This window comes from Panthera tigris, chromosome B2 (genome assembly GCF_018350195.1).
Source record: "Panthera tigris isolate Pti1 chromosome B2, P.tigris_Pti1_mat1.1, whole genome shotgun sequence".
Taxonomy (NCBI): Eukaryota; Metazoa; Chordata; class Mammalia; order Carnivora; family Felidae; genus Panthera; species Panthera tigris.
Genome location: NC_056664.1, coordinates 8,409,716 through 8,431,424, shown reverse-complemented (window position 1 = coordinate 8,431,424; position 21,709 = coordinate 8,409,716). Strand labels below are relative to the sequence as shown.

The window sequence follows — 21,709 nt, the reverse complement described above, 5'->3', positions numbered from 1 at the left end:
ACTTTCTAAGTAATTTCTGAGCTGTTTTTATTTATTTATATTTAGTAGGTTTAAATTCTCAACTAGTATTAACTAGTTTTTCATTTGTGCACTTTCAACATAATTAAAACTCCAGAAACAAGCTATGCAGTAGTATAATTCCTTCATTAGATATTTTAGGAATTTTGTCAAGCTGCACCACAGCCAGCTATTATTCACATCTAGAGCATTTGGGTTTTTTTTTTTATACTTTACACATAAATCAATTCACCAAATGTTAAGGTCTTCTAATTTTTTTTTTCTGTGATAAAGAATATCAACCTGATCGTGTCATGCAAACTCTATTTGTCTCTTACACTCCTCAGTCACTCCTTAGATCATTTTCTGCTAGTACCGATCTACGGCACAAAGTACAAAAGAAATGCGAGCAGCAATTATGGGCCATTGGTGTACTGAAAGTGGAGGAGTCCAGGTTCAAGGTATTTGGTAGAGTGTTGTTGTTCCTCACTTCCGTTCATTCCTTAAGGGACACAGAAGCAAGTTGACATCTATTAAGCATCTGTGTGCCAGCTGCTATTATAAATGCTTTATATTCATCACATCACTTGATCTCTCAACAGCCCAGGAAGGGATGTGCTCTTATCCCCGTTTTGTAGAAGAGAAGGACCTGAGGCTCAGAACAGTAACAACACTTGTGAAAACGTGACTAGAAACCAGGGACCCAAATCTAGATTTAAAATCTCATTTCTTTCTACCGATACTGTTGCTGCTTCCTCTCTCTCAGCCATCTGGAGATAGGAATAATTATATCTACCTGCTTCTTGATGAGTGATGATAATGATAAAAACAAGAAAATACCTTATGAAGAATAAATTTAGCATATAGCCATTTAGGTTTTAAATGCCTCCGTATTCATTGAGGTGCATTTGTGGAAAGAGCACCAACCAGGTGGAAAGGTTTGGGTTTGAATTATGATTCTTCCAGCAATAGCTTGGTGACCTTCGGTAAATCATTTAACCTTTGGAGACCACAATTACCCTCTTTAAAACCCAATTCTGCAGATAGAGGCAAGTTTTACTTGCTGTAGTAAATTGCTTTGCAAATATTACTGAATATTTTTAACGTAAACTCATGATCAGCCACTGCTTCTGGTACATCAGTTCAGCGAGCACCTCAGTAACGTGGGTGGAGAGAAGACTGCCGTATCATGTAGTGATTCTGCAACTCTGGGCAATTTACCACTCAGTCTTATTTCCCTAAGGGTAGTTTCCCTGTGTCTCATAGAGATTAAACTAGAAGTTACCTAAGTTGCTAACACATTGCCTGGCACTTAGTATCATCTAATAGATGGTAGTTGTTGTCATTTCTTTGACAGGGTTACAATAACGATAGCTAAAACATAACAGGCAGTCTGTGGCTGACACTGTCCATAGCAATTAGTACATGTACTAACTCCTTAATCTTATCTAGGAGTACTCTTACTCTCCCAGTTTTAGAGAAAAGGAAACCAAAGCCTACTAAGGCTAAGTAATTTGCTGTAGAGCATGCAACTCGTTAGTAAAAGAGCCTCTTAGTTATATACGCAAGGGGAGATTTTTCTCCCAGATACCCATATGAAGATGAGGGTCATCCAGAGGCACGCCTGTCTGTCTTTGTCTTAGTGACTTACGGCTTTTTAACCCTTATCCTAATGTATAGGCACTTTTTCTTTTTCAGCTCATGTCCTTTAAGATTTGTTGTTCAGGAGCGCCTGGGTGGCTCGGTCAAATCTGTTAAGTGTCCCACTCTTGATTTTGGCTCACGTCATGATCTCACAGTTTGTGGGTTCAAGCCCCGTGTCAGGCTCCGCACTGGCGGTGCTGAGCCTGCTTGGGATTCTCTGTCTCCCTCTCTCTCTGCCCCTCCCCTGCCCCCCCACCTCAAAATAAATAAACTTAAAAAATTGTTTTTCATAGAAGTGTGAAAGTAATTTTAAAGCTGCTGACAGTTTTCTCAAATTTACTTGAAAATGTCATGCTGTTTCTCCTTAAATTTCCTTTTTTAGGATGAACAGAATGATACCTTGTTGTTGTCTGTTGGTAGCTGGGACATAGTCCTTCTTGCTGTCCTGCTCAAAACAGAATTTCCTTTCGACCTTGACCTTACCTTTTATTATCTCTGCCCTTCCCTCCTATTTGGCCATGTTTAATTCTTTGGCTACATCCTGTCGAAAGTTCAGTTGTTAGGACTCTTTGGAAGAGAGTACCTAATGGAGGTTTCCTGCTACCTTTCTGTCTTCAGAAAGGCTTCCTCCCCCCCCCACCCCACTTTTAACAGGTTTATTGTGGGTATAATTTAGAAAGCATGCAGTTTGCACTTAATGTAAGTTATAGTTTGAAATTCTTAGTAAATTAAGAATTTGTGCAGCCATCATCACAGTGCAGTTTTAAAATGCTTTACTTACAAGAAAAAGTTTCTCAATGCCTACTTGGAGTCAATCCCTGCTCCCCCCACCCACCCCGAGACCCAAGCAATGACTGATCTGTTTTCTGTCTGTCTAATTTTGCATCTTATAGAAATTTCATATAAATGGAATTAAACAGTAAGTAATCTTTTGTGTCTTCCTTCTTTTACTTCAGAATGTTTTTCAAGGTCCATCTGTGTGGTGCACGTATCAGTAATTGGTTCTCTTTTCTTTATAGGTAAATTTTCATTGTTCATTTTGTTTATCCATTTACCAGTTGACAGACATTTGGACTATTTCCAGTTTGGGGCTATAATGAGGAATGTCACTGTAAAAATCCATATAAAAGTCTTTGTGTGGACACACGTTTTAATGTCTCTTGGGTAGATTGCTAGGATAGAAACTTTCTTAGTCGCAGTAAGTGTTTCACTTTTTAGGAAACTGCCACACTGTTTTCCAAAGTGACTGCAAAGTTTTGAATTCCCACCTACAACGGATAAGTGTTTCTGTTTCTCTAGATGTACATCAATGTCTGTTATTTTTTTAGTGTTTTTTTGTTTAATACAGCCTTATCCTAGTGAGTGTGTGTGTGATCTTAACACGGTTTTAACTTGCATTACTCTGCAGACTAATGATGTTGAGGCAGCTTTTTATGCACTTATTAGCTATTCATCTGTTTTCTTCAGTGAAGTGTTGGTTAAAATCCTTTGCCCATTGTACAGTTATGTTGTCTTTTTATTAGTGACTCATATGAGTTCTTCATATATTTTGAATACAAATATTTTCATCACATACATGATTTGCAAATAATTTCTTCCTGTCTATGGCTTGTCTTTTTGTTTTCTTTATGGCGTTTTTCCAGTAAGTCCAGTTTACCCATTTTTTTTTCTTTTATTGTGCTTTTGGTGTTAGCATTCTAGCTAAGAAGTCTTCGCTGAACTATATCGAGGACACAAAGATTTCTTCCCATATTTTCTTCGGGAAATTTAGTAATTCCAGTTCTTACATTTAGATTTAGTATTAAAGGCCTTTCTGTGCATACCATAAGGTAAGGGTCCAATAAGTTCTTTTTGTTTGTTTGTTTACTTTGCGTATGGTATCCATTTGCTCTAGCATCGTTTATTGAAAACATTGTCTCTTGACCTCATTGAATTGCTTTGGCGGTTTTGTTGAAAATTAATTAACCATAAAAGTATATTTGTTGAAAAGTAATTAACCATAAATGTATAAATGTATGGGTGTATTTTGGGGCTGTCCGTGTTCCATTGCTGTGTCTTTATACTAATACCACACTGCTGTGATTACTGTAGGTTCATAGTAAGTCTTTAAGTCAGGTTCATCCATTCCACCAACTTTGTCCTTTTTTTCTCTGGCTACTCTAAGTCCTTTGCATTTCCATATAAATTTTAGAATCAGCTTTTCAATTTCTTCAGAAAAATGTGCTGACATTTTGGTAGCAGTTGCATTGAATATGTGTATCAGTTTGAAGAGACATGCAATCTTAACCGTAAAATATTCCAATCCATGAAAATTATATATTTTCTATTTATTTAGATATTCTTTAATTTCAGTAAATTTTAAGAAAATCTCTTTAAGTTCTGTTTCTAGAGTGTAGGTCTTAGACTTCCCAAATTTATTCTTAAGTATTATTTATGCTATTGTGAATGGAATTGTGTCCTTGGTTTCTTTTTTTTTCTTTTTATGTTTATTTCTTTATTTATTTATTTTTGAGAGAGAGAGAGAGAGAGAGAGCGCAAGTGAGAGAGAGGCACAGAGGGAGAGAGAGAAAATCCCAAGCAGGCCCCACACTGTCAGTGTAGAGCTGGACGTGGGGCTCGATCTCACGAACTATGATCTCGTTACCTAAGCCCAAATCAAGAGTCAGACACTTAATCGACTGAGCCACCCAGGTGCCCTGACCTTGATTTCATTTTCTGACTGTTCATTACTGATGTAAAGTGTACAGGTGATTTTTATATATTCATCTTTAGCTCTGCTAAACTGGCTTATTCTAGTAGGTTCATTAGATTCCTTCGAGTTGCCACATACAAGGTCATGTCATCTGCAAAAAAAAGTTTACTTTTTCTTTTTCAACCTATATGCTTTTCTTTTTCTTACCTTTCTTGCACTGACTACAACCTCCATAATATATTGAATTATAGAAGTGAGAACAGAAATCCTTGCCTTTTTACTAATCTGAGCGGAAATGCATTCAGTCTTTTACCACTAAAAATGAGGGGCACCTGAGTAGCTCAGTCGGTTAAGCAGCTGACTTCTACTCAGGTCATGATCTTGTGGTTTATGGGTTCAAGCCCTGCATCGGGCTCTGTGCTGACAGCTCAGAGCCTGGAGCCGCTTGGGATTCTGTGTCTCCCTCTCTCTCTGCCCCTCCCCCTCTCATGCTCTGTCTCTTTCAAAAATAGAATAAACATTAAAATTTTTTAAAAAATTAAAATTGGTAATATCTGTAGAGGCCCCTGGGTCGCTCAGTTGGTTGAGCGGCCGATTTTGGCTCAGGTCATGATCTCATGGTTCATGTGTTCGAGTCCTGCATCAGACTCTGTGCTGACAGCTCAGACCCTGGAGCCTGCTTCGGATTCTGTGTCTCCCTCTCTCTCTATCAAAATAAATAAACATCAAAAAAATTTTTTTTAATGATAATTTTTTATCAGGTTGAGATAGTTTTTCTCATGTTTTTCTCAGGTTGAGAGAGTTTTTATCATGAATGGGTGTTGGATCTGTCAACTTAGTTTTCTGCATTTACTGAGATCACCATGTGGGTTTTACCCTTTATTCTTTTAATAGGCTTACTGCATTAATCAAAATTTGTATGTCAAATTTGCATTCTTGGAATTAAAACTTGATCATGATTGGGGCGACTGGGGGGCTCGGTTGAGCACCCAACTCTTGGTTGTGGTTGAGGCTGTGATCTCACAGTTCTTGGGTTCAAGCCCCACTTTGAATCCCTGGTTGGGATTCTCTTTCTCTCTCTCTACTCCTCTCTCACTGACTCTCTCTGCCCTCTCTCAAAATAAATAAACTTAAAAAAAAATAAAAACAACTTGATCATGACAAACAATCCTTTTTATATGTTTCTGTGCCCATTTTGCTAATATTTTGTTAAGTGTCTCTGTTTTCATAAAATATATTGGTCTAGAATTTATTTCTAATCTCTTTCTCTGGTTTTTATATCGGCTGCTGCTGGACTTATAAAATGAGTTCCTTTTTCATCTATCTTTAAAGTAGTTTCTATAGAGTTGGTTTTATTCTGAAATGTTTGATATGATTCACCTGTGAAACCTTCTGGGCCTGGGTTGTTTCATATTGTTTTCTCTTGGTGGCAAGATTTTTAATTTCAAATACAATTTTTCTAATACATAAAAGGCTATTTTGGTTTTCTGTTTCTTCTTGAGTCAGTTTTAATGATTTATGTCTTTTTTTTTAAGAATTTGCTCATTTCAGCTTAAGTTTTTAATGTCTCTGCACAAAATTGTTCATAATATACCTTTAGTGTCTTTTTCTTTTTAATGTTGGTAGCATCTGTGGTGCTTTCTCCTCCTTCATACCTGAAGCTGTCATTGTTTTCTTTTTTCCTGTCAGTCTTGCTAATAGTTCAGTAATTTTACTGTTTTGTTTCAAATATATACCTTAACTTTTATTGATTTTTTTCTCTATTTTCTATTTCATTGTTTTTTTAAAACCGTTATTTAATAATTTACTTTTTAATCCTACTTTGGGTTTGATTTGCTCCTCTTTTTTAGCTTCTTGAGGTGGAAGCTTAGACTATTGTGTTTACCTCTTTGTAACACAGACATTTCAAGTCATGAATTTCTAAGTACTTCTTGAAGCTGCATCCCATATATTTAGATGTGTTTTTACTTTTATTCAGAACTAAAAACTGTTTCTTGGGGTGCCTGGGTGGCTCAGTCGGTTAAGTGTCTGACTCTTGATTTGGGCTCAGGTCATGATCTAATGATTTGTGAGGTCAAGCCCCACTTTAGGCTCTGTGCTGATAGCGTGGGGCTTGCCTCCCCCACTCACACTCACTCTGTCAAAATAAATAAATCAGTTTAAAAAATATTTCTTTTAGTTACATGTTTTTTTATGCATAATAATTTTAATAGATCTGGTTCTTTTTTTGGTTATTTTTATTTCTTTCTTTTGAAATAAATAGAATGTGTGCATTAGCCTTAATTTTTCCACATATGAAATTTGAAGCTCATCCTTTTTCCATTTTTTGCCAGTAGAACACCAAATTGCAAGTGAAAGTCTTGAGATGATTAAAGTACAACATTTTAAGTGGTATTTCAAATACAGTATGGGGTGTCTAAGTCTGTGTTTATTTTTACTCAGGATAAATAATTAAGTCTTAAAATATTTGGGACTCTCTTAAATCCTAGCCTCTGGCCAGCGAAGAGGTCATGCTCCCCTGATACCCTCCTGATTGATAGATTTGTGGAACTGATCATAGAACCACTTCTGCCACTGCCGATGTGTAATTAGAATCTTTCTCATTAATTCTATTCCCAAGCTATTTAATGAACCCATTTTGCCGGTAAAAAGCTTGTATACATCAGAAAAAAATAGCGAGTCAAAATGTACCTGTTAATTAAGCTGAGAGAACATTTTCATCTTTCTTTCAGAATTATTTTCTCATACTGCTATGAAAACATAAATATAGAAGGTCTTTTAAATTTTAAAAACATAGAATACCTAGTAATTATATTCATTAGGCTTACAGCTTTCAATACATATGTGGAAATGATCATTTTTAAAAATTTTAGTATTTTGAAAATTCATTGCTTTTCAAAAACAGCATTCGCTGGTAATTAGCATATTAAATATTTGGATTAATGTTCTATTTTACACTCCTTAAATTGCCTCATAGCCACTTAATTAATTTAGAAATTAGTTCACTTCAGACTTCCTTGATTTTCTTATGAACTGAAGAGAATTATTTACTAGGCAAATTAACAGTATAAATATGAGGGTTTTTTTTTTTAAGTTGGTTCACCTAAAGAGCCAAATTATTTTTAAGAAGCATTATTTGCATGTATAAAATTAACTTATAGATGAGCCTCATCTAACATTAAAGTGTAGTCTTTACTTTGGAAACATTTTATAGGCAATCAGTTTATATTCTTACATCCTTAGAAACCAAATAAACTGTTTTTACTTTTATATACTGACTAACATAGGTCTTTTACAAATTCATAGTTGGCCTGTCCTCTCCTTTGTTATCAGTCAACTTTCTGTGTAGATTTTCAAATATATTCACACATTGGACATCCCCTTTTTTAACATTTAAGAGGACTCCTGGAAAGGTTCTCTTTTCTCCTTCACTGTGGGCCTTAATGCCAAAGTAAGCAGGTGTTGCATAATACTGAGCTCAGCTATCCTGGGTCAAGGAGGATTGGGGGAGGGGGAATCAGTAAGGTACTTTCCTTTGGGAATACCCCATAATCGAGTGCCAAATTCATTCCAATTCACAGCCTACGACAATAGCCAATTGTCTTGGTTTCTACAGTATTTCACAGGCAGTTTCTAAGATTTTTTTTTAAATTTATTTCCTAAGGGAGATAGACACTTCTCTGTCATTTCTGCTGTGATCTATTACTTACAGTTTTAGTTGTGGATTTCTTTTGTTCAGTAGTTATAAGTCAAGTATAAACATTTGCTAATTAAACTTGTTGACATACTTTTTCTATTCAACATGCTTTTAGTAAGTCTAGAAAATGGTCTTTTTATCTACAGCTTACTGTCAAAACATGTTTTTTATGATTTTCAAATGTAATTTTGATAATCACCTCTGAAGAAGAATGTTTTTATATCACAATAAAAATCAAAAAAATTGTTTTTCAAATATGCTCTGTTTCATTTTTCTCTGTGCATATTATCTCTTTTTCTGTTTACCAACACAGAGAAAAGTTCTAGCCTTTGGAACTTACCTCACTAGTTCAGGGTCAGCCAGATTAATAGCTGGATGAGACCAAGTAGAACTCAAGAAAGAAATATTTTTAAAAATCAATGCTATTCTTCTTCCGCGTTAAAGTATTATCCAAACAAGATATATACTATATATATACACTATATATATATACATATATATATATAGTGTATATATATACAAGATATATATTATCCAAACAAGAATATAAAGTATTCTACTTCCGAATTAAAGTATTATCCAAACAAGATATGGAAAGCCAATGTTTTTATGACGCCATTTGTATTTCCCTTTCCTCATGGTTATATCCATTGTTCTCTCTTATGCCCCCAAATATCTAATATATTTAAATGGGATAAACTGTTTTATTCATTCATATAGAACTACATGTAGGGAATAGAGAAATTGATATAGTTAGGTGTCTTTTGGTTTGTAATGTTTGAGGCTGTTTTTCCCGTTTTGTATGGATTGAGAGTAATATTGGAGCTTTGAATACTGTCCATGATATTTTGGTATTGTTATACTGTTAACACACAGTAGAATATTGTAGCACACTCTGGGATAGACTCCACCACAGAGAAAGGACATTCAAGATGTTAACATTTGGGCTCATGAAAAACAGAGGCAGTTTGTTATCCAGTCAATCTCTGATGAGAAGCTTTTGATAATTTATTCTTAATATGAAAGGGCAGAGTCACTCTTTCTTGATGGCGAGTCTCAGCCATGAATGAGAGGGAGCAATATACAAGAACTTGGAGGAAATGGAGAGCATTGCAGTGATCAGAGGAAAACTTACGAAAACCTTTAACTGATACCTTTAGGAAGAAGAGAAAAGATGTTGCATCTCTAAAACAAATGATTAAGTGATAATATAAGAAAATTTGCTAGACCTAAAGACCATGAGTGTCCCGATTGTGCCCTTTACAAAGTTTTCATGCCTAATCAAAGGTCTATTATCATGAAATTTAAAAACATTGAGAAAAATGAATATCCTAAAAGTTTTCAAAAAGAGAGTAGGGCATATATAAAGAAGTTAAAGAGGTTTACATCAGAGTGAATCAGGACATCTCATCAGCAACCTTTCCAGGTTAAAAAAAGAAACAGTAGAAAATTCTGGTGGCTAATATTTTTCATTTTGGAGGGCTGTGAACAGCCACACTATCAGTCAATTGTGTAGATTAAGATGTGTTCAGATTATGCTAAGACAATAACAGAATTTCTCTGGCATTCTTTTTGATGAAGCTTCTGAAAGAATGCTCCAGCAGAATTAATCAAGAATTATGAATATAGGATCAGGTAAAAGGAGGCGGGGGGTGGGGGGTGGGGAAGAAAACCAAAGAGTAACTTTCAAGGACGACAACTGTTTCATTATGAAAACAACACATACCAGAGAAAGTAGGAGTGGCATTTCCAGGGGGGAAAAATTGAATAAGTGAATTCTATACAGTACCTTGAGTGTTTAGAAAATAATATTGGTTTTTGATCGATCTGAGCTTGTGGAAAACATGAACACAGGTACCTAGAATAGGAAGCAAAAAAAAAAAATTTTTTTTTAAGTTTTTAACTCTGGGAAAAATTCAAGGTGGCAAAAGAAAACATGATGGTAGTGTATACCAGTTGTCTGTGAGCAGTACCTTTGCAGTTAGGCTCCTGGAAATACGACTAATTTAACTAAAAACTGTGCAGTGATATTACTGAGAGGGATGGGATAGAGTAGATTAAAGGGCTGCCTCAGTGGAGAAGCTAATAAGTATTGCCTGAAAATCAAAAATCTAGAAATAGCAGAATCAGCATCTATTTTAAAATACAGAAAAAAGAACAAAGAAACATGCAGAAGAATTAAAAACGAATGGCTCTTGAGGAGGACAGGGGCCCCTGTTGTCCATAAATTTTTAATATTTAGGACTCTCTAAAACTATTTGCTTAAATGTCCCTTTCCTAAAAATAAAATTTAGTTTCAAAACATAGGCATTTAAAAGATCGGAGAGGGTCGCCTGGGTGGCACAGTCAGGTAAGTGTCGAACCCTTGATCTTAGCTCAGGTCTTGATCTCAGGGTTGTTAGTTCAGGCCCCGTGTTAGTTCGGGCCCTACTTAAAAAATAAAAATTTAGAAAAGAAACTGTCAGAGAAATAGAATAATAATGGATGGCATTGAGTTTTTTTTCCATTTTTGTCTTGTTATTTTCTAGAGTTCCTGGAATAACTCTTGCCACAGATATTATCTGTGGTTTTCCTGGAGAAACAGACCAAGATTTTCAAGAAACAGTGAAACTCGTTGAAGAGTACAAATTCCCAAGCCTCTTTATTAACCAGTTCTACCCAAGACCAGGGACTCCTGCTGCAAAAATGGCACAAATTCCAGCACAAGTGGTAAGAGACTTCTCTGGCAAGGAAGGTGCTAGATTTAGCCAGCGGCTGTAAAAATGCAGCCCCGTTGTCTATCTTAACACAAGTGGCTCATGGTATAACCTTGAAGTTAAAAAATACAGGGAGGTGGGGAAGGGAGGGGCGGTGTCTGGGTGGCTCTGTTGGTTAAGCATCTGACTTCGGCTCAGGTCATGATCTTGCAGTTTGTGGGTTCGAGCCCCCTGTAGGGTTCTGTGCTGACAGCTCAGAGCCTGGAGCCTGCTTCAGATTCTGTTGTCTCCCTCTCTATTTGCCTCTCCCCTGCTCGCTCACTCTCTCTGTCTCTCTGTCTCTCTCTCTCTCAAAAATAAGAAAACATTAAAAAAAAATTTTTTTTTTAAAGTTTGAGACCCAGTAATGGCAAACTGTTTTCCAGAATGCCTCAGAAATTAATGTTCTCAAAGTAAGTTAGTTTCTAGATTTATTGGCTGAAATGGGAAAATGTTAATAAGCTTTAAGAGGAAGTCATATGTTTTTAACTGAAAATTTTCTGTTTTGTTTGAAATAACTAATACAAAATTGTGCCCTCCCATTAATTTTCCTCAAAACTTACATGAAATACTAAAAGGAATAACCCAGAACTTGTTATTTTTTCCGTTATGCCATATGTGAATATCAGACATAAAACATACAGAGTTCTTATTTGAACATTTGGTTGAAAAAACATATTTTTATTTGTATATACAGACATATATTTTCAATATATTTTAAAGTCTATTTTCCCCAGTAAAACTGAAGTGACTATCATTCCTTGTTTTCTCAAAATTTTCTACCTTTTTGTTTCACAAATTTCTGTGTATACAAAGGTAGGAAAACATTTTCCAGATAGACCATATAATTTTATTTCTAACTTAATCAAAGAGGAAAGCAGATTTCTCACCACCATCAACTTTTCACAACTGTAAAAGTAAGTTGAATTAATCCATTATTTTTATATCTAAGTTATAATAGACTTTCTTGCATAAGACAAAGTTCACCTTTTTTCGTCTACAGTTCTTTGAATTCTGACACATGCATACATTCATTTAACTACTACCGCAGTCCAGGTGTAGGACACTTCTGTCAGCACCCTAAATATTCCCTTTTATTTTTTTGTAGTTCTCTACTCCCTCCATCCCCTCATCTCTTGTCCTTATAGTTTAATCCATTCTTTTTTCAAACTTTACCTCTTTAATTAATAAGAAAGAAGTTTTCTGAGCCGTAACATGCCTGAAGATGTGTGTACAGCTGTACATTTCTCTGAAGTGGATACTTCCGTGCACCCTGGGCAGATCCAGAAGCAGAAAATTGCCAGCACCTCAGAGGTTCCGGTCACGCCCTCCCCGCCACCCTCTCCCTTTCCCCGCCAGAAACCACTATCTCTCGTTTCAACACCATACATTAGGTTTGACCTGTTCTGTACTTGATGTAAAGGGAAGAATTCATCAGTATTTGAATGTTTGGCTTTTTTTTTTTTTTTTTTTTTAATGCGGGGAATTCTTTTGATTGTTTCTGTTTTTCAGTAAAATCAATACTTGCCACACAGTCTTGCCTGAAGTTTTAAGTTAACTGTTCAGCATTAACAAGAAGTGGATTCTTCAGGGTGCCCAGCTAGCTCAGTCGGTAGAGCTTGTGACTCTTGATCTCATGGCAGTGAGTTCAAGCCCCACTTTGGGTGTCAAGATTACATAAAAACCTAGGCGGCTGGGTGGCTCAGTTGGTTAAGCGTCCGACTTCAGCTTAGGTCATGATCTCACAATTGGAGGGTTCGAGCCCCACATCAGGCTCTGTGCTCACAGCTCAGATTCTGTGTCTCTCCCTCTCTCTCTTTCTCTACCCCTCCCCTGTTCGTGCTCTTTCTCTCTCAAAAATAAACATTAAAAAAAAATTTACAAAGAGAAGATTATATAAAAAAAATCATTTTAAAAATGGATTTTCTAGTAAATTATAACACATTTAGCTTCATTAAATAATTTTTCATCTTTTTCTTCATTGTTTATTATTATACAGTTTGGGAGGCTAATACAGCTGTCTCAAATTTCACATCTGAAAAATCTCTACATCTCTGTCAGGAGTTGAACCTGTTGCTTGTTGAGATTGTTGGTATTTATTTCAGGAATTGTTACAGTCTCTCTGATCTGTCCTAAAACAGTGAGGCATGAACTGTCCCCGGGTGCCCACTCTGCCATGCGCACCTCCCTCAAGCCCCCAATTTTCATTTTTTTTTAAACAAGATTATGTTGCTGAGACTAGTCTGTTTTTGCAGGTAGCTCTTGCTCGTCTATTTTCATTTCTGTACAGTGTTCCACTGCGTGCTCGCGTAGCCACCCTAACGTGAAAAGAGAATTGGGTATTTTCAACATTCCACTGTTAGTATCGCAACTGAGAATAGGTGTGAGCATTCTTGTCTGTGACTTTTGTTTGACTCATCTACATAAACTTCAAAAAAAAATTTTTTTTAATGTTTGTTTATTTTTGAGAGAGAGAGACAGCGCACGAGGGGTGGGGAGGGGCAGAGAGAGACCGAGAAACAGACTCTGAAGCAGGCTCCAGGCTGTGAGCTGTCAGCACCCAGCCCTATGCAGGGCCTGAACCCACGAACCAGGTGATCATGACCTCAGCTGAAGTTGGACACTTAACCGACTGAGGCCTCCCCTTGATACTATTAAAGTGACTGTTTTTCATTTTTTTAATTGTTACTGCTATCGAAAAATATAGTTGATTTTAACATACTTATCTTGGGGCGCCTGGGTGGCTCAGTCGGTTAAGTGGCCGACTTCGGCTCAGGTCATGATCTCGCGGTCCGTGGGTTCGAGCCCCGCGTCGGGCTCTGTGCTGACAGCTCAGAGCCTGGAGCCTGTTTCGGATTCTGTGTCTCCCTCTCTCTGACCCTCCCCCGTTCATGCTCTGTCTCTCTCTGTCTCAAAAATAAATAAATGTTAAAAAAAAATCAAAAATAAAATATATATATATAACATACTTATCTTTCACCGGTCAACTTTGCTAACTTGACTTAGTAATCCTAATAATTTTTCTGTAGTTTTTTCTTCAGAGTTTTCTATGTATATAATTCTGCCATCGGCTGATAATTGCAGTTTTGTTTCTTCCTTTCCAATCCTCATAACTTTTACTTCTCGTCTTATTGCACTGGCTGGGACTTAATAGTCTGCTGTTGAGTAGAACTGGCCATTTTCTCTTCTTCCCAAACTCAAAGGAAAAGTCTTCCGAATTTCTCCATTAGGTATAAAAGTTGACTATAATTTGGGGATTACAGAAGTTCCTTTCTACTCCCAATGTACCCAGAGTCTGTGTGTGTGCACACTCGCACTTGTTTGAATCATGAATGAAATTGAACTTAATCACTGTATCTTCATCTATGGAAATAATTACATAGTTTGTTTTAAGTCTGCTAATATTGCGAACTATACTGAATGCTTTCAAATGTGTAAAGCAACCTTGCATTCCTGGGAGAAACTTCATTTGGTCATAATGTATTACTTTTGATACATAATTGTAGTTAATTTGCTAAAATTTTGTGAAGAATTTTTGCATATTTGTTCATGGAGGATTTTGACCTGTAGTTTTCAGTGGTATCTTCTTCACTTTGGTATGAGAGTGATGTTGGCCTCATATAATGAGTCGGAAAGTATTTCTTTATCTACATTTTTCTGGAAGAGTTTGTATAGAACTTATACTATTTCTTCCTTAGATGTTTGATAGAATTGCCTAATGTGGTAAGTAGAATTCCAAGATGGCCCCACAAACTCTTTCACTCGCCTCCCCTGCCAGGGTGCACACTCTAAATCTCACTGTGATCTCACTCACTCTGATCTCTTTGATCGGCTTTGGAAAATGTCATCCATTCTCTCTTCAGGTATTTCTTGGACTCCATTCTCTCATCCTGTCTTTGGAGATTTCATTTATATATGTTAGCCATTTTCATCACTTTCCCCACTGTCTAAGCTATCCTTTTTAATATTTTTCTTTCTTCGTTCTCTTTGTATTTCTAGATTTTTTTCTCCTCACCTGTTTTTTTTTTTAGTTTCTTGATATTTGCAGCAGTCGCTGAGCCATTGTCACGGTGTGGTGCCTGGAGAAAGGCAGAGTCCCAGACGCCACCCCAGACCTTGGCAATCCTAGTCCGCACCTCCAAATGATTCGTGTGCGCGTTAGCGTGCGTGAAGTGCTGTTCTAGTTCACTAAGCCTCTCTTCATCTGTTTTTAGTCAGCTCTCAAACCCATCTATGGAATTTCTAATTTTAGTTAATTTGTTTTTTCTTCTAAGGAATAATTTGAGGGACGCCTGAGTGACTTAGTCCATTAAGTGTCTGACTCTTGATTTCGGCTCAGGTCATGATCTCACAGTTCGTGGGTTTGAGCCCCACATCAGGCTCTGTACTGGCAGTGCAGAGCCTGCTTGGGATTCTCTCTCTCTGCCCCTCCCCAGCTTGTACACATGCACACACGTGCACGCATGCTCTCTCTCAAAACAAAAAGAACAATTTGATTTTTTTCTTCATGGATTTTGGTGAAATTTGTCTTATTTTCCTTTGTATTTTTTTAACATTTTTTAACTCCGTTATCTTAAAGCTCATTCTGAATTCTCCAATATCTGGTTCTAATGTTGGTTCTTTCTGTTGTCTTTTTTTTCTTCTTGATTTTGATCATTTGTCTTTTGTTTTTTCCATGTGCCTGATCATTTTTATTAAATGGTGACCATCATTTGTGTAAAAAAAAACCCAAACAAAATGAACCTAGAGATGCTAGTCAGTGAAGTATCGTCTTCTGGGTAGAATTAACTTGCATCTGCCAGGCTCTGTGGTAAAGCTTGGTTATTTTGATTGATCTGAGAAATTTAATTGATCTGCGGAAAGTGGCTCCAAGTATGGAGCTTATGGGCTTCTCTCCTCTTGGGGATCTTGGTCCCTCAGGTTCTCACTACCTTGATAGTTTTTGATGTTGAAACAGGACATATTATACATTTTACTCACTTTTTCTAATTGTTCTTGGCAAGATTGCTGGTCTGGTAGAAGCTAGTTTGCCTCAGCCAGAAGCAAAACTCATTACATAAAATCAGCTTTCAGGTGCTTTTTCTTTTCCGCTGTCTTTTACCTTTTAAACATAGCCCCTTAACATCTTCCTTACGTTTTTAGATTTTAATAACCTGGTCCTGGTTTAGCAGAACCTTTTTTTTTCTTTACATGGTAGAGCATTTCAGGTTCACAGCACAGTTGCGAGGGAAGGACATAGAGTTCCCATATACTCCCTGCCCACACGTGCACAGCCTCCCCCAGTCTCAGCATCCTAACATCAGAGTGGTACCTTTCTACATGGATACATCATATCACCTACTTTTATGTGAATACTCCTTTAAATGAATACTAGTATTAATATAAATATATGCCAGTTTTTAATGTTTTATAGTAGAGCTCTTAATACTGAACTAAATTATATGTATTTCTTAATCATTTAAATCACCAAGTGGATAAAGCCCGATTGAGTTTTGTATTTGCATAGGTTGGTGGGGGGGCAGTTCTCCAGTCTTTTATTGCCTGCTGAAAAAAGAGTATAACTCACTTAAATTTATAATGGAAATAAATTAGGCAGTGTATTTTCATGAACAAGATAAAGTAAAATTTATTTTTCTCTTAGCTTTTGCAAGATGATTAATGTATAAGAGATTTAATAGTAAGATCACCTAAGCTAAATGAGAGCGACCTTAGACTTTTAGACGAAAGGTCAAATTTGCATGTTTTTATTTTCTTTTCGATTGAGTCTTCCTTCATTAGTCTTCATTAATCTTAAGTAACTCTAATAGTGTTTTCAAATTGTCACTGAGATTCTTAGTCTGCCTAGAAAAGGTCACTTAAGTTTTAAAAGTCTTTGGATCCTTATCTGTCAATTCCAGACTTTTTTCTTTTTAAGAAAATTTTGATAAAAAATAATGACGTTGGGATGAAATCTTTAAGAGGCCTGTGACTTGAAGAACAATCTTGAGGTGACAAGAGTGGCTGTTGGAATGTTCATATTGGTTTGAAGTATTAAATTCTGACATTAAATCCACCTGCTTGCCTGTCTCACTTCTTGGAACCAGAGAGTAAGATCATGTCTTTAGATACATGTCAGCATAAAAGAATCATAACTCCCTTAGCTGCAGTTTCTAGAATATTTACCCTGAGGATAACGAGGCCATGGTACTCTTCTTGACTCAGCCCTGAGGAGTGTGGGTACGTGTGCCTGAGAGACGTGGAAGGCCACCTTGGGACAGACAGAGACAGCTTTGCTGAAACTGTTCATAATAGGTTTCCCTGTCAGGGACTGAATTTTTGCTGGAGGTATTCAAACCAAGGCAGGGTGGCCACTTGGAACAAATGTTGGATGAGGAATTGTTCTTCAATCACATACAGAGCTTATTCAGTGACATTAATGGCTCTCCCAAATTCTAGGTGCATAAGAGTCCAGAACATACTTTTATTATTTTTTTTAATTTTTAAATGTTTATTTTTGAGAAAGAGAAACACAGAGTGCAAGTGGGGGAGAGTCAGAGAAAGAGGGAGACACAGAATCTCAAGTGGGCTCCAGGCTCTGAGCTGTCAGCACAGAACCCGACGTGGGGCTGGAACGCATGAACCGTGAGATCATGACCTGAGCCGAAGGTGGCTGCTTAACCGACTGAGCCACCCAGGTCCCCCCAGAACATACTTTATTTTAAAAAGCAAAACAGAAATATAGAATATAGCTTTGTCACTTTTTCTAAATATTTCTACAATTTTTTGTTGGAGTGCATCAAGTTGTCTTCATGGAAAGACACTTTTACTTCCTGGCACTTAGACCTTGCTTCATAACGATTACATTACTTACAGAGTCTCGTATTTTCTTTCTTTTTTTTTTAATGTTAATTTATTTTTGAGAAAGAGGGAAAGTGAGAGGGAGAGAGTGCATGAGCGGGGAAGGGACAAAGAGAGGGAGACACAGAATCTGAAGCAGGCTTCAGTCTCTGAGCTGTCAGCACACAGCCCGACACGGGACTCTAACAAACTACGAGATCATGACCTGAGCCAAAGTTGGACGCTTAACCGACTGAGCCACCCAGGTGCCCCCACAGTCTCCTATTTTCAAATTAAGCTTTTTTCTTTGGGGGAAAGGTAAAAATATTTTTAGGAGTCTTTGTACTCTAGATTGTCTAGTACTCTTTATTCTAAACTGATTCCTAAACACACATGGGGAGACTCTCCTTTTCTCAAGGCCCTTTTCCTTTTTACTTCTTTTATTATTTTTTTTGCTTTTACAAGGACTCTTCAGATTCTTCTGCAATTAATTGTATTTGATCCCACCACATACAGTTAATCTTTTAAATTCTACTTTTCTGGATATCATTTCTCTTTTGACTTCCATTTTGGATAGAGTTTTTAGCCTAACCCTAGTTTTGTTCTATGGATTTCAGATCACTTAACGGTGCATCATGAAGACTGTAGTAACAGCAGGTTACTATATAGGTGATCTATACCCAGAGAGGAAGCTGGGAAACCTTCTACCTTGTGTGAGCTTTTATACAGATGGCATTCATTTCACAAATAGAAAATTGAACTAAATGATCTCTAAGACCCCTTGAAGTTCTTCGTAATCTTTGATTCTCTCTCATACGGTTATAAAACCATAAACTATATTTTAAACTATATTTTAAAACTATATTTTAAAACTATATTTTAAAAATCTAGGTGCTTTCTTTTTGTAGATCATTGGTATGTAATCTGCATTTCCCAATCCTTCCATCTTTTACTTTGTTATGAATCTGAAAACTTTCTGTCTGTATGCTCAGTTAATTGACTGACGAGGACTACTAAAACACAATAATTAAATTAGTTATTTATGGGGGCTCCAAATGGCAGCAGTGGGACCAGCTATGCTAGAGAGAATAATAGGCCCCCGAAGATACCCACATCCTGATCCCCAAACCCGTGGATGTGTTACTGTATGTAGTAGAAAGGCCCTCGCGCATGTGATTAAGTTAATGCGCTTGAACTGGCACATTATTGCAGGTGGTGTGGGTGGGCTCTGTCTTCACAAGGGTTCTTGTGAGAGGGAGGCGTGAGGGTTAAAGTTAGAGGGAGGAGAGCGGAGGACACGCGCAGAGGATCAGAGCAATGTGCTTTGAAGATCAAGAAGGGGACCATGAGTTAGGAACGCAGGCGGTCTCTAGAAGCTGAAGAAGACAAGGAACAGATCCTCCCTTAGATCTTCCAGAAGGAACACAGCTCTGCTAACATCTTGGTTTTAGCCCATAAGACCCCTGAGACGTGTCATTTCCAGAACTGTAAGATCATAAATTTGTGTTGCGTTAAGCCACTAAGTTTGATAACTTGTTACTGTCACAATGGGGAATGAATATGCCAACAATGGGGTTGTTTGAACTGAGGGCATCGTCTAGCTCTTTGAGACAGGGAAATTGATTGCTTTCAGCCTTTATGCTACCCAGAGTATGCTGTGCGACTAGATGACAGCTGTTTGCTCCTAGGTCTGTGAAAACTTACCCTGATGCTACCCACCCGGCACAGTAATCTATAGGCCTAAATCATAATAACGTCCTAACAAAATAACAGTAAGAATTAACATCCATTTAGCCATCAGTGTATGTCTGACATTGTTCTGAGCCCTTCGCATGTATTATCTAATTTCATTCTCACAAGTTATTACGGTCATTTTACACATGAGGAAACTGAAGCTCAGAGTGATGAGTTAACTTGCCCAAGCTCACATGGAGAGAGAAGGTCCTGCCTTTCTCTCTCTACCCTGAGGTCATGCACTTCCTTCCAGTATTCTTCATGCGCCCACAACACCCGACTGCTGGAGATCCCAGCATGCACCATGTTCATTTCCTCTGCGTCAGGCTCCCTGGAGGGATCAGCACATGGAGAGACCTGGGAATACAGAAAACATGGGACATTTAATGAGCCTAACGTGCTCAAAATGCATGATATTTAGGACAGTAAGGCACGTTGCAGTCTTTGGTTGGGTTTGGTGGGGTCTGCAAGTGTATGAGCTCCATGAATGAGCCAGGAGCCACAGGCAAGCCCTGGACAAACAAGGCCTTGTCAGCCGTGTTGGGTGGCCTCGGACTGTCCTGTGGGCACTAGGGAGCCCCTGAATAGCAGTTATCACGTGTTTGTTTTTGAAAGCTCATTCTGTGTGCCGTGCCAGGAAGCCCAGTTAGGAAACTGTACAAGGCAGGTTTAGAGACTAATAGGTGAGTTTAAGAAATCTCAGGGACTTATCCCTGAGACCTTCAATCAGTATTTTTCTTTTGGACCTAATAACTGCAGGCATTAGACTTAGCTACATGTCAGCATAGTTATTCTGTGTCCAGTGGAGAATATTCATTTGCTGTACAGAAGGTCACTTAGTTGGCCTTTGTTTGATTCCAGGCTCACGGACAAATATTGGTAGGCCAGAACATTTTCCAAGGACCCTTGAACATGCCGCGAATTTAGGGCATTACATCTCGTTTCTGCCTTTGTTCCTGTTGGTGCTGTTGGTGTTCTGTTTCTTAATGGTCATGAGATTGCTCCCTAGACCAGGCCTAGGCCTCTTGTACTCAGAAGGAGAAATGCCAGACCCCGCCAGACCCCTACCCTTGTCTGTTTCCCATCCCTCCCCCCAACATGATTTTATCTCCTCCCAAACTGTGTCTACGTGGCAGTTACAGGACTGGCTTTTCCCGTGTAGCCTCTTTATCATCTTCTGTGTTTTTGTTCTAAGTGCCATAAGATAAGCTTATCGCCCGTGTGTGTGTGTGTGTGTGTGTGTGTGTGTGTGTGTGTGTTGTGAACTGTGGAAAACTCTGGATTTGGGAGCATTTGAAGAAACTGGAGCTCTGATTGGATCATTCTTTTTTAAATCCTTTTAAAACTGAGTACTTTTCCTCTTATCCCACTTTCACACTAAAAGAGTAAAGGAAACCGGTGATAACGTTTGGAGCTTTGAAGAATGTGAAAATGACAAGAATTGTTTAGCCTCAGTTGTGTGGAGGGAAATCTGCCACCGCCACTAATACCGTGGCCTTGCCAATACTAGGAAGCCCTTTGGTTGTTTACCATCTTGAAATTGAAGTGTTAGAGAATTTACCAAATGTGATTAATTTGGAGTGAATAAAAGCAAAATGTTGTGTCAAGATCTCATGAAAGAAAGTAAGTGCTGTTTCTCAGAAGAAACTCTTCTTGGGGTTATAAAAAAGATACATGGATATGGAATGATACAGCGGACTTACGCAGGAACTCGCCATCCAGGAAGCTGTCCAAGGGACCCAGTGAAACAAACACCTTGGGAGAGAGGTATCACTGGTGAGATCTTTATCAGTGTTCTCTGCCATAAGTGACTTTTGAAGAATAATCATGCTCCCGATTCCTCTCAGCCTGACTCATTCATTCTTTCGGAAAACCGCAACCTTCTCTCTGTGTACCCTTGCTGCTCCCCTTAACTTTCTGCCCTCTGAATCTGACCTCTTGCCTGCCACAGAGCACTGCCTGACTTTTCCTTTAGTCCTGATTGACGTTGATGAGCTGAATTTCATCATCATGCATATCAGTTTTGTGTGGTGAGACCCACAGGACGAGACATGTACTAGACACGTGTAGACCGTAACTCCAGGATGGAGCCATGTTGTGTTTTGGTCAAGATGGTGAAGATAAGACAAGAAAGACACACGTTTCTGTTGATATCTAAAGTCCTTTCATATGTCCCTTCTGTTAATGACAAGCCGTTGTAAGAAAAAAATCAGTGATGAGTATGTTTTGGAACCATGGTTTGTCTTGGTATTTCAGGTTTTGTAAAGTAAGTCAACTTTAGGACAACGAAGAGTCAGATATGATTTGAGAGCCTTGAGTTCGATGGTAACAGTTTTTTGTGCTTTTGTAGTCAGCTTATAGAAAATCATTAAGCAAACAAACAAACAAAAAAAC

General features: G+C 37.8%; 1 protein-coding gene across 5 annotated transcripts in view; it reads left to right on the top strand.

Annotated features, from left to right (window-relative positions):
- The window catches only part of CDKAL1 (CDK5 regulatory subunit associated protein 1 like 1), a 703,328-nt gene that overhangs the window by 479,787 nt on the left and 201,832 nt on the right, over positions 1-21,709 (top strand). For all 5 annotated transcript variants that reach the window (XM_042985612.1, XM_015541091.2, XM_007074528.3 and 2 more), the window contains exon 12: positions 10,559-10,739. In XM_042985612.1, coding sequence (XP_042841546.1) covers positions 10,559-10,739 — 181 coding nt within the window. The remainder of the gene's footprint in view (positions 1-10,558; positions 10,740-21,709) is intronic.